At 39.9% G+C, this 13901-nt stretch overlaps 1 protein-coding gene across 1 annotated transcript in view; it reads left to right on the top strand.

The window, feature by feature from the left end:
- The window catches only part of il1rapl2 (interleukin 1 receptor accessory protein-like 2), a 185563-nt gene that overhangs the window by 137966 nt on the left and 33696 nt on the right, over positions 1-13901 (top strand). The window contains exon 7 of the mRNA XM_056383537.1: positions 9709-9841. Coding sequence (XP_056239512.1) covers positions 9709-9841 — 133 coding nt within the window. The remainder of the gene's footprint in view (positions 1-9708; positions 9842-13901) is intronic.

Here is a 13901-nt window from a genome sequence, read left to right as displayed (position 1 = left end):
ACCATCTGTGTTGCCGTGTGCAGCTGCGCTCCCTTGGAGCCCAAGACCCAAAACTCAGCTGTTACCAAGACAACCCCCATACACCCCATACCTGGTCAACACACACACACACACACACACACACACACACACACACACATACGCAAACACACACATAGTATTCAAAACCACCTAAAGGTCTTACACTGTGTGTGCTTTTACATGAGCAGATGGAAATAGATGTATCATATATTTCTTATGGAGTCTGTGTGTGTGTGTGTGTGTGTGTGTGTGTGTGTGTGTGTGTGTGTGTGTGTGTGTGTGTGTGTGTGTGTGTTTGTGTGTGTGTGTGTGTGTGTGTGTGTGTGTGTTTGTGTGTGTGTGTGTGTGTGTGTGTGTGTATGTGTGTGTGTGTGTGTGTGTCTCTAAGAGAGAGGCAGAAGAAGGGAGAGACAAGCAGATGGACAGTCTGTGTTTCAGTTTGAGATTTCTTCCCCCTCTGCTTCAGTGTGTATGATATGAAGATGATTTCAGTCTCTACTGAACTTTCTATCTGGTAGATCTCTCTTCACTGCCTTCAGTCATTTAATCAGCCACATCTCCTTTATGGTAGAATGTCCCTTTGGCCAGGCTCAGGATAAGAATAGCACTGCTTCAAGTTTGAGGTAAACAGGGCTGTTAGAGACAGCACTGATCAAACTGTGTACAGTGGGGTCCAAAAGTCTGAGAACACTTACCCATTCGCTTGTTAAGGATTTTGGAAGTAAAATCTCCACGGTCTAAATCATCAGTATAAAAGTTGAGCAAATGCGTTCAAAGATATCTGGATAAACAGTCAGAGGTACACCTGTGTAAATTAAAAATGTAAGGAGAGAACTTAACTATGACTCTCAAGGTAAATTTCAGCAGTAAACATTGTGGGTTGTGTTTTAAAACACCCTTTGTTGACTCTATACTTCACTATACATGTACAAATTCTGAGGGTAAAATTTCTGCGTTACACAGTGTGCTAAATATTCCCACAGGGGATAAAAACAGCTAAACTAACAATTACACAACGTAATGTATCATCAGGATATTTGCATGTGCGTGACAGCTAACATGCACATTAATGTCTAGAATAAGCAGCTGACAGGACGAAAAGCCAGTCTAAATTCTTCATCCATGCACATGGGAATGCACAGATAACATGCAGCTTCACTCACACTGCTGGACACTGTTGATTTTTATGGGTGAAGAATTATGCTGTTTTTTTTCTGCACCATTAATATGCTATGGTCAGTTATGTTCAGCAGCTCCTTTCAGCTGAGGTCTTGCAGACCTGTCAGCATACTTAAGTAGAACACCATACTGTATATATTTACCATGTACTCTATTAGGAACTCTTTTACACCTGCATACTCATGCAGTTATCCAATCAGCCAATCATGTGGCAGCAGAGCAATGCATAAAAATCCACTTCACAGCTCAATACTGTGTATGTTGATGGGGGAGGAATGATCTCACGGGAATACAAATTGTAACGCTATAGCTAAGAGGCTACGCCAGTGTCCACATTTCCTCAGAGATGCCTTCAGTGGAGAGGTATAGCTTTCCTACTTGCACCTGTTCTCTCTGGCAGAGTAAGGATAATGGACGTCTCCTCTGTTTGGCCTTAGTATCCACGTACAGATGACAGCTTGTAGGATTCTGTGGTGGAGAGATATCTCTGAGAACAACATCATAATCTCTGGACTATCATTAGATTATTGATTTTAGCATGTTCTGTTGGGAATTTATTGTGTTATATCCCATTTAATATTGTAATATAGATTATTAAATCTGAGAATAGCTTTTTGCTGCACGTATTATACATCTATATGCATGTATTATACAGGCATATATTGTGCCTTTCAAATAAACAAATTGAATAAACTCTCAAGCAGTTACCTCACTCTTCTCACCACCTCCCACATCTATCCAGTGATCCCCTGGAGGTCCAGACCTCTGGGTTGAGAACCACTGGTATGTGACAAGAGTTTTAAGCAAAAATTGATAATTGGTGCCCCTAAATTAAAGCCTGTGTACACTCTGGCTCGAGAGGAGCTGTCTGCACTTATTAAGACCACAAGTGTTTTGCCTGTGTTGTGCAGCTCTTGCAGAATGTTTTTTAACTCAGCAGCACAGAGGCAATATTTAAGTGGAAAGGATCAGTGCATTGGTTAAGTCCATGTCACTGGAGCATGCTGCTGCTGGAATTAAACAATGTGATTATGCAAGCTTGGTCTGGCTGCAGCTAGCTGTCAAAAATGGCTAGGTTCTTTGCTGCAACAACAGATGGCATGAAAAGAGCAGCACACAGAGGGTGGACAGAGAGGCTGAGGCCTCATCCACAAACAGCACAACCTGTTATGTGATGAAAACATATAAACACTTAAATCAGCTGTGTCCCCTTGCATGGTGATACATGCCTTTTTAGTCCCTACAGGCGCCATGCTAACAAGGTGCATACACTGGTAGTGGGCTACACTCTCTGGCATAAACTGCACTGTCGGTCTTTACTTTCAAATCATAGAGACTTTTTAGCAGGGTATATATAAGCTGAACCACTCACAATAAAATGATAGCATGTTAGCTGCTGTATGAGCCATCATCAGCACTGACAGCTCATTGTTTGAAATGCTGAAACACATCCATATCTCTCCTGGACGAACACAATGATTTGATATGCATGTTAAACCATGTCTTCCACCAAAGTCCCCATGTTAAACCATTACCAACCATGTTAGCAGCTACTTTGGCACAGTGGTGCTTTGAGCTAAATGCTCCCATGTTCACCATCTTCGTTTAGCATGTTAGTATGCTGACATTTGCTAACTAGCTATAAATGCAGTTGAGGGGGATGAAGATGTCATTAGCTTTGCAAATATTTGATTATAAACCAAAGTATTGGAAAAACTGAAATGGTGATAAAAGATGAAAAGTCAGGGGATCACCAGAGTCATTAGGGTCCATCCTCCAGGGACCATGAATGTGTCTGTACACTTTTTAATGCCAAACCTTCCATAGTTGATGAGATATTTCAGCCTGGACTGACTGAACAACCAACAGACTTACATTGCCTTTCCTAAAGCCTAGTATGGCTAAAAATGGAAATGAATGGTATAATAATCACTGATAAAATCATGTTTACACCCCAGTAAATCTACCAACTTTGATTGGCTTTCAGTAATAATTGTGATGAAATTTCTACAGGAACCAATTTATAAAATAAACAATAGTCATGTTCTTAGTTCAGCTCAGTTTTGTACAGATGTGTGTACTCTAGCTTTCAGGATACAACAGGATTGCAGAGACGTTTATCTGACACAGTTTTGTACAATCAGGCCTGTCAACTATGACAGGTTGCTTTTGTCTCTCTCTCAGCAAATGCTGTGTTTTTCTCCTTCTAGCTCTTACTTGATATAGTTTTTCTCTTGTCCTTTTACTTCCTGAAGCCGACTGCACCTCAACCATGAACTCCATTATCCTCCCCAAAGCAAGTCAATTACCTCACATTGTACAAACTGCTAAATTAATATCTCTCTTTAACTACTCTGAATGGAATCAGTGTGTAACAATCTCACTGTAGTTGATATAGTAAGCTAATTAAAACGTATCCATCTGTACTGGAACGCAGTGGTTCCACTGACACCACTGCATTTCCAGGGAAAAGGGACGATTCAATTCAATAACCTTTATTTAACGTTATTCTTGGTGACAAGTAGGCCAAGGTTTAATGAAGGGGCTGAATCACAGATGACATGAAATATAAAAATATATCACTTCTGAGTCTGTAATTCCAAGTCTATTAACGGAGGTCCTTTTTTTTCATACGTACTTGTCAAGTCAACTGATGCTCTCTCTGTATTTGTGTGTGTGTGTGTGTGTGTGTGTGTGTGTGTGTGTGTGTGTGTGTGTGTGTGTGTGTGTGCGTGTGCGTGTGTGTGTGTAAAAACAGTTTTCAGTGATTCATGTCCCTCATTAAGGACTGTCCTACTTCTTTCTTACAATCCCTCACCTGACTGGTATCTGCTTCCACATACAGATAGTGCTTGGTTTTCTCATTTCCTGTGATTTCAAAAGTAACACGATGACTTTTACCTGTTGACATTTGCCAATGTGTCAATTTAATGTGGACAAGACCCGGGTTTACTGGGTGTCCCCTCACACACACACTGTGCATACACGAACATCCACACAGAGACAGAGGGGTTTCCGTAATACTCTAGGTGAAAGGTCTTTATACAGACAGCGAGGACAGGAGCGTCGCTGAGCTAGATAGTCGTCTATGATGCCACCAACTGGAGGAGCACCACAGACGAGGAAGAAATCTTTTTCATAATTATTTTCAGACACCAGATTTTCTTTTAAAAGTCAGTTTTTGTCATTCATTGTGTATATGACATTATTACTTATCCTCAGTCGTATCATTAAAATGCTGGCTGCCTTTTACTTTGCATTTGTTTGTTTAGTGCTCACATCATTGTGTAAAAAATCATGTGTGAATGAAAAATCAGGTTATTCAACATCATAATACGATCCACACTGGGATAAGACTCCCAACCAGGATATGGAAACACAGCCCGAAGTATGTGTGCAGCAGTGGTTGAAGAAGTCAGATCCTTTAGAACCTACCCCACGCTGCACAGGTGCGTCCTCAACTCCTGTCATGTGATAGTCAGTAGGTTTATCAAAAGACAACCTGTGATAATGAACAATCACCCACACTTGAAATTAAGTTAAATTATTGACGCCCCAATACATCTCTATAAAAACAGTGGTCAGTAGTTTAAGTTATATATAGGACAGCAGTGAACGATGCGAGTAGAGCTTTGTTTTGCATCTATTTCAGTGACATTTTGCAGATGAACTCAATCTCTGCAGTGCTGCCGCTAAAGACATCACTATTTTTGTTAATGCTGGCGCCCTCTTTGCTAATAGCTTAGAGAAAAAAAACCCTTACACACAGCGTGGAAAAAGGGGCATGGAGAAAAGACAAGGAGACACAGAGAGATGAGAGTGAATCTGTTTTAGTGAATAGAAATGTCAAGCAAGGAGAGAGCAGGGGAACCCAAAGAGTGGCAAGTGGAACAGACTAATGATGTGAATAGTAGCAACAATAGTTAGAGTGGAAGAAGCAAAGAAGACAGACTCTGTCTGTGTCTCTATGAATTTCCCACCGTCCTCTGCCCCTTCCCCTCGCCGTGCAGGTATCAGAGACTTCACTTCCACGGATCAGTTTCACCTTGAATTTGGGATCTTGTCCTGTAATTGCAAGAACAACTCAAGAACACTGATTACTGTGAAACTCGTGTATTTACACTTAGACTGTTAATTTAACAAAATACATTTTAAATAGTAATTTGACAGAAAAATAGATGAGAAGAGATGTTATTTAAACTCTATATAGCTTATGGATAACAAGTGTGTGAGGTTTGGTGCTGAATTCATTTTGTTTTAGGAAATAAACACATTCATTAAATATTTGTTTTTACAAATCTCTTTGAATATTTGTCAAATAAAACTGTTTAAAGTGATTAAAAACTTGAAGATCATTTTGAATCTTAATATGTTTTTTTTTTTTACAACATTACCACAATATATCAGAAAATAACAAATGTAATCTCTGTTTTTTTAATAGTGTCAGCTTTAATAATTACAAGAGCTCTGAGATTCTGGAGGAACTGACATATTTTTAACTGATCCCAACATGACGGCTATATTAAATCAACCTACTACAGTACAGTATGGGATCCTTATAATAATGTAGATTGCATCTTGATAGCATCATATGATATTATATCAGCCAAAACAATATGACAGTCTGAAAACAGCATATTTAAGAAGAACAGTTGCCTATTTACACATCCAGCAGACACAGAGCAACATTAGCATTCGTTAGGAGTCATATTTGTCATATTTGAGTCTTTAGCCACTAAAGGCTACATTATGTTCAATGACAAGTGGCAAACTATTGGTCTGTCTACCATTCGCTGCTCGGCAGGTCGTGCATAGTGGATATATCAGAGCTCTAAAAACAGCTGCTGAAAGCAGTGAGACAGAATCAAAACTGTGAAGTTATGGACCATAAGACCAAAACAATCAGCTGAAAAATGCTAAAACGCTCTGTAGAGATGTGTGGAAGTGCAGACCTGGGTGGTAAATATAAGCTTGTTGGTCTTAAGGACCCTTTTCACATTCACATAATAATTTGGATATAGAAATATGAGAAATATGAAACACTGGTTCAACGTTTTCCTTCATGATGCTTTTTGGTTACACCACGTCTCTTGTACTGTGATTTGTGTAATGTTGTTTATCTATGTAAACTGTATATGCCTATGCATATGAAGATTTACTTACAGAATCAGTACTTTGAATAAATGAGGGTTCCCACATCTTCCTAAACATCAAATTCAATGACTTTTCAATGACTTTCCGGGCCCAATTCTGTCAAATTCAAGGACACAACATAGCATACTTTGAGACATGGATCAATGATTATTACTGTTAAAAAACTAAGAATTTATATAATGAGAATTAGCAGGCTCTATAAGCAACAAAAAGCGAGAGGGCTGACAGACTGTGTGGTCTCCTGCACACATGTAGACGTCACATAGCCTCAATTCAATCTCTATTTTTTGCACATATGATATAAATTCAAGCACTCACAGACCCATGTCTATTTGTGTCTATTTTTAAAAGCTTTCAAGGCCTTCATTTTTTTCTCAAATTCCCAAACTTTCAGAGTATCAAGGTTAATTTGATTAATCTGAACTGATATTAAACACTAGAAACATTGCAGCAGTTAACTGTAATAAAATCACATTTACATCAGCCATGTTTAGAGTGGAAGACTGTTTCCTTCATTTGTTTAATTCTGACTGATAAGAACAAATCAAATATGGAAAACTGCAGTGAGAGTTCTTGCAGTGTGTATGTGGTCTGCGCCAGCAACAAGAAAACAAGCTGAAAACACAGGGCTTTACATGCAGAGGGGAACAGATGTTGATGTCTGATAACCAGCAGTTCCTCATGCTCGGATAGCAGCATTAGAAAGTGAACTAAGGGCAAAGCACAGTCTGGACTGATGCTCACATTCAGCTGCTTCTTTATGTGCATGTACGTGTTATGAATGTGTGAGAGGCGGCATTAAAGAGCACAGACAAGTCTGTCAGCCTGAACCAAAGTTACAAAGACTGGAATCAGATCAGACTCGTGTCATGTGACCTTTGTTTACAAACTTGTGATTGGGCAGATTGAGTCATCCCAGTACTGTTCACACCAAAGGAAACAACATCTAGGTGTGATCACATTCGGCGGAGGTGTGGAGTGATGATGGACCGACTTGAGAAAGCTCCCATCAATCACTTGTACAAAGTCTTTCTTTGATAGCGATGACAACAACACAGCACTGAGCTTTCAACAGTGTTCTTCTAAACCTCCTGCTGCTTTAGCCCCTGATATAAACGATGACAGGACACTATGATTTGCAGACTGGGTTTCAAGGCTGGTGTTCTGATTGCTGGAGATCGACACACACACACACACACACACACACACACACACACACACCATGCTACATACACCCTCATGCCACACAAGTGCAAACAAAGTTGATGATTTTAATCACCATAACATGCTGAGAACGAAAGAAGTGTACGAGGCTTTGTATCTCAGCTTGTTAAATTTTACAATTTTGAGACAGACAGAAGTCAAAGCCTTTGTGTCTTCCCCTTTTCCGTCAGTCAGAATAAATGATGCAATTGAACCAAACATAAAGCAATCATCTGACATTTCCATATGAAACAGCTGCATTTCACCATGACCAATTGATAAAACCCGCTGTTTACTCAACCTAACCAGTTTGTGAAATGTTTTACCTTTTGAAAATGATCGTTTCGAGGATTTACCTAACACAAGGACGGGGACACAACCTTCACAGAACCACCTGCATCTCCTACTCGCGCTGCATAAAGCTACAGTAAATTCCTAAAATGTAAATATGTTAAGTGTTAGCATTCGGTTCAAGTGCTTCTCTGACAACAAACACACAGATATATACACAACCTTTAGCATTCAGTGGTGGTTCTTGACTGTGCTGATAGAGCCATCATTATGATAATACTGAGGTCTATCATAATTATCTGCTAATTGACTGCCTGATGAGGTAGCGCTCATTAAAATGCTCATTAATACTCCATCATCACCAATGATAGCTGTAATCACAGAGTGGTGGTTTCAAGGTCTTAACAGGAGGTTGTGCGAGAGCATGTATGGATGCAGTCTACACACATATGTGTGACTACGTGTGTGTGTGTGTGTGTGTTGCTAGTATTAGTTGAGCCTTTCTTCCAGCAGCACTATATCATGAGTACTGGGTCACAGAACCTGTTGCCTACAGCCCTTTCAACACATAAAGTACACACATAGCTTATAAGATAGCCCATTTTAGGCTACATAGTTTTTTTACTTGAGCGTCCCTAGGAGTGTCATCCATCCAGTGCCAACTTTCAGGGCTAATGCAGGAGGCAGCATGTCCTATTGAAGCATGGCAGAAAGTATATTTGTAGTCTTAAAGATAACTTAGCCTCCTTTCCAACACCCTGGCATAGGCTAAACATTTTGATACTCTGATGATATTATAATCGATGATACACCAATGAAGGATCCCCCGAAGGAGATGGAAAGTGTTGCTGGAGAGAGGGACGTCTGGACTACTTCACTTGCCACCGTGACCCGACCCTTGATTAGGGCAGAAAATGGATGGATGGATGATAATTTAGCATTGACTCACGTTCACTGCAGGTGGTCACTTTACAACTAAACTGTTAAGCATGTTGCATTTCAGGCAACACAACAATCAATGATGTCACAAAATAGAAATGTGACATCAATAACTGAGGTGTGTACAACAGTTCACATCTACATCTCTGGATGCGTTCCCACAAATCACCTGTTCACCACAGCAATGAATGAGAATACAATTTCATTTCTGTTGGCACTGAAAGTCGCTATTTTCTATGAAGGGCAAAATGTAGTGAAACCTGTCCTTTCCTTCAGCTTGCAGTGGGTTGGCAGCAAAAGTCTGAGCAGTGAACCTGGAAAAACTTCAATTGGCTAGACATTACTGTGGGTCAGAGAGGAACGAATTATTTATGTGAATTGACCATTTAATCAGTAATTTCCTGCTTCGCTGGCACATTTTTCCTCCACAAATTGAAATATTGATGAAGTTAGATTAGTGCTACATAATAAATTACAGGTTTGGAAACTGTTTTTTTCATTCATGAGACCACTGCCACCAGCATGATTGTCTGTTCAGCCTTTAATTTAATAGTTTTCCAAATTCAAGAGGCTCCAATCAGCCACCCTGAGGCCCACCTGTAGCGGCTGTCTACATTGGTTGCTGAGGGTGGAAGCAGGCTCCCCGGCGTTCCTGCAAGCATCTGCGCAGCAATAAGACACTAGCTTTAATACTTAATATAAAACACCAGCTTTCTTCATTAACTGCCACTTCTTTGCTCAAAGTGGAATATTGCTGGTTTTGTTGTATGCCAGTTTCAATACATCCATGGTGTTGTATTTACTGTATGTTTCCCCCGAAGACTGAACCACAGTTCATTTTACAGCTACAGCAGAGAGGATTTTGCTGTCTGTCATTGTGCTGTAGTTTGTGTTGTAAGAGTGTTGTGTTGTGTGTTGCAGGTATGCCTCTTAGTCTGGACTGCAAGGCATTTTTTGGCTACAGTGGAGAAAACAGACGGCCCATCATCTACTGGATGAAAGGGGAGAAGTTTGTGGAAGAACTAGCGGGACACATTAAAGAAAGTGAAGTCAGGTAAATCCACCAGCATCCACAGTACATACTGACTCACTCACATGTAAGCACTGTAGCCCTAATCATCCATGAAAATGAACCACAGTTGAGTAAATGCTGCATACATCTAATTTTACATAATATTACTTTTGTTGAGTTTTCTCCACTTGTATGAAATGCTGCAAGAGTGTATCAATTACACACTCTCAAGTTTGCAGGTTTCTATTGTTAATTAATTTCTGAAAAGACTCGACTCCAGCTGCACTCCTCACAGTGTCACACTGGCGCTCATATGATTTATGACTCATTGAGGGTTCTCTGACAGATTCTCTCTCACTTTCCTAAAAAATTCTGAATACTAATAATAAAGTTAAATTGAATTCATTTTCTCCCCTGCTGGGACCAATTACACTGGTCTCTATTGGGAAAACCCTGATTGTCTGCGCGGCGTCGAGTATCATTAGAACAACTGGCCGGATCACCATGGAAACTATCAGAACACACACACACACACACACACCACACACACACACACACACACACACACACAGATACATGTTACCACCTTAAATATTGTTAAATTTTTTCATCTACATCACTCCACCTCCACAATGTGCACAAACCTCTGTATGAGTACAGCAGCACTCAATCTGCCAAGCTGCTGTTTTAGTCAGAGAGAAACTTTATAAAGACTTTATAGGGGTTGAATTTTTTTTTTTTTTTTTTAAATGATCACAGGACATCAAATAATACATCACAGGAACCACTTTCCCAGTACTCTGTGATAACTTTGCCTCTGTAAGGCTTTGCAAGTGCTCTGGGGGTAAAGATGGCTTGAGGTTTACAGGATTTACAGGATTAGAGCTCATAAATCTGGGCTAACTTAAAAACTCCACTTGTTAATACTGGTGTGCTGCAGTCACTAAATGAAATATGTAATTTATGCACTTATAGAGCCACTCCAGTTGCAAAATCAGCAAGTAGCACTGTGTTCTGTGGACGTACAGAACATACTATACTGTACATTAAGGGAAAACTATGGTTTATTTGAACCTAGGTTTTATTTTCCCAGTTCTCTCCATCGGTTCTATTTGTTATGATAAAACTGTAACCCACCAGTTTAATTGCTCAGGTTTTTCACTGTGGCGACATCACTAAGAAGGTCCAGGTCCAATGTAGCAACAGAGATGAGTGGTCAGACAGTCAAACAGGTTGTAAACATGTCTGCAGTTTTGCCAGATTAGTTACCACATTATTTAGAGTTCACCTAATTGGGAGTGCACCCATAATGTCACTACTGACAACCCCTCATTACATAGGAAACCCAGAATTGTGGACGGCAACTACAGCAAGTGCAGAAGGTCAAAGTTGAACCAGGAAATTAGGCTGTGAGTTCATATGTTTACAACAGGCATCCTTTTGGTTATAATTTTACTGTTGACCTTTATTTTCTCCTCCAAATAAATCTGACTAACCTGGAGATTTGTCTGTGTGATCCTCTGACCACTAATGGTTGCTGCCTAGTTGGACATAATTTTTTTTGTTTGTTTTAATGAAGTGGCAGCACAGAGCCAACCTCCTTAAAAATGTTCCTGTGTTTGAAAGTTTTCTTAGCAGCTGGATGTCAGCACACAAGTACCTAATTTGAGGGAACAAATTAAGCAACTTCAGTGTGCGAGGTTCTTATTTAAATGAATAAGTAATCAGAAAGTCCCCTTCCCATCACCTCCTGGGATATGTAAATTTACTTTGTCAAAACAACATATTTTTAATGATTAAATCACAGTGTACCACTGAATAAAAAGTTTAAACAATAATTACCATAAAGAAATCTTACCACAAGCAGCCTCACCTCGTCTATGAAATAAAACCTGCATCTGTTTTACTTTTATAGTCATAGTGTGGGTACATGGTACAGCATTAAAACCCTGGTTTTTCATGAATGCACTAGTTGCACATTGACAGCAGCAGTTTGGAAAGTTGAAGAATCTGGAGTGTTAGTAAGCACAAAAACGACTTTGTTAGATTCAGGAAAAGATCTTGGTAAGGTTTTGGAAAAGATCATAATTTGGATCGTTATTTGGGTTGAAATAAGTATGCCTACTTCCTCAACATTACACAGTCTTTGTTGTCGTGGTTACAATATAAACAGCTAGTTTAAGGACACCGCTCTCCTGTGTCAAATTCTTGTATTTTGTTGACCCATCCATCCACCCCAACTTCCTCCTGACACAGACTGTATATAATATGTCACTGCACTTTTCCCTTTGCTCCTGTCATAATTTACTACAGCCACTAGATGTCACCTAGCAACAAAATGTAATTATGGGTGATAATAAGCTGTCACTGCCTTTTCTCTTTTCATGTTATTGCTAAACCTGCTCATACTACTCTACAGTCACTGCTGATACAACATCCTGTTAAAAGGTATAGCATTATAACACAGAAAAATTGTAAGTGCTTTTTTTTCTTCTTGCGATTTTAACTATCAGCACTATTTCCCTCACCCTGATCTAGAAGTGGTCAAAGCTCTTGATATTAGATAACATTTTAAAGTAAACTCTATTCCAAATGTTCTCTCCTGCTCAAAGAGCTGTCACATGTTATGTCATCAGCTCAGCCCACCAATAATAATGTGAATGTTTATTCCCGCCTAAAGGGAAGGCCTTTTGCATCCGTATTCTCTCGCTCCCTCCACAGCTTGGTCAGAGGTCAGGGTCAGCTTCACAGCACTGGAAGTTACTTTAGGGATAGCTCAGAGGGCGCGCTGAGGGATGGTCACTGTAACTGCTCAGCCACTTATTGGCATCTGAAAGCGTTCACTCCCAGGAAATCAGTGGTGTAGATAAAGAGAGCGGGAGTGTGCATGAGTGTTAGTGTTTAAACTTGAAACTAATCATGCCCTGTGGTATTAAATTAACCTTTCCCTGATGAGTTCTCAATCTTTCAGTGCAGTCCTCTGGCCAACTCTGATCCAATCACATCGTTATTCCAAATTCAACAATCGCACTACAGCAGACAGACTCCTGCTGTGATGCACATTAATCTGCCCATGTTTAGCTCCCTCCACGCATCCTGCTGCAGCACTGGCCTGTGGACTGTGGGTGTCCATGTCTGTTTCCACAGTATCCAATACGATCTTGCTGCCTCCATGATGATGTGAATACCTGCAGTTACGGAGAATTGTTCCCCTGCAGTATGTGAGAGAACTGTTGACACTCTCACCTCATTATTATAACACCACCCAGGGAGAGTGACCACCTGTGAATATGTGTTACAGACAGAAAACCTACGCCTGTCTTCTGAAGATGAAAACACCTTATCGTGTATTCAAGTATTTTTTCTTTGTAAAAACGCACAACCAACACGGCTTCACTGCTGTTCATCTACTTCACATTTCTGCAACTCAGCTATGATAGTTCATGGTTCGTTCATGTGCAATGAATTCATGATTACAATATTTCCACTAGGGCCAGTGCTTGCTTCATATTTTCACTTGAAGGCTGCACTGGCCCATATGTCTAGTGATGTGGAGAGGCTTCTTTACCTGCTTGAAATTCACATCAGCTGTCCAATCCAACTGCTGTAGGAGCCTCACCGTTTTAATGTTATTTTAGCAAGAGCTCGTACCTGTATCAGCGAAGATTATTAGTTGGTAATGTGTCCTTTTTTTCTCTTATCTGAAAGTGCCATTAATCTTCCATGGGCGTTTTAGTCGCCTAAATGATGATTTAGAAGCATTGTTTTATATATATTTAATGATATCAATAATAACAATAACACATTTTGTATATGAGTGTTTTTAAAGGCACTTAAAGACACTTTACATAGGTTAAAAGTATCTTGAAAGGTACAGTATTAAGAATAAGTGGGGAAAAGGAACAAATACAATAAAAGGGAAACCGATTAAAAAAAAAAAACATACTCATCAGCATCAGTGACAGAGCTGAGAGTTAGTTCAAAGCTACTTTAAAAAGGTGAGTATTGAGTGATGTTTCAAAGTGGTGGAAGGTGGCAGAACATTTGATGTCCGTGGGGAGAAAGTTCCAGAGTCCACAGGGGCGGCACTGGAGAAGGCTCT

This window comes from Seriola aureovittata, chromosome 8 (genome assembly GCF_021018895.1).
Source record: "Seriola aureovittata isolate HTS-2021-v1 ecotype China chromosome 8, ASM2101889v1, whole genome shotgun sequence".
Classification (NCBI taxonomy): domain Eukaryota; kingdom Metazoa; phylum Chordata; class Actinopteri; order Carangiformes; family Carangidae; genus Seriola; species Seriola aureovittata.
Note: the sequence above shows the minus strand (reverse complement) of the source record. Positions and strands in the feature narration are given on the sequence as shown.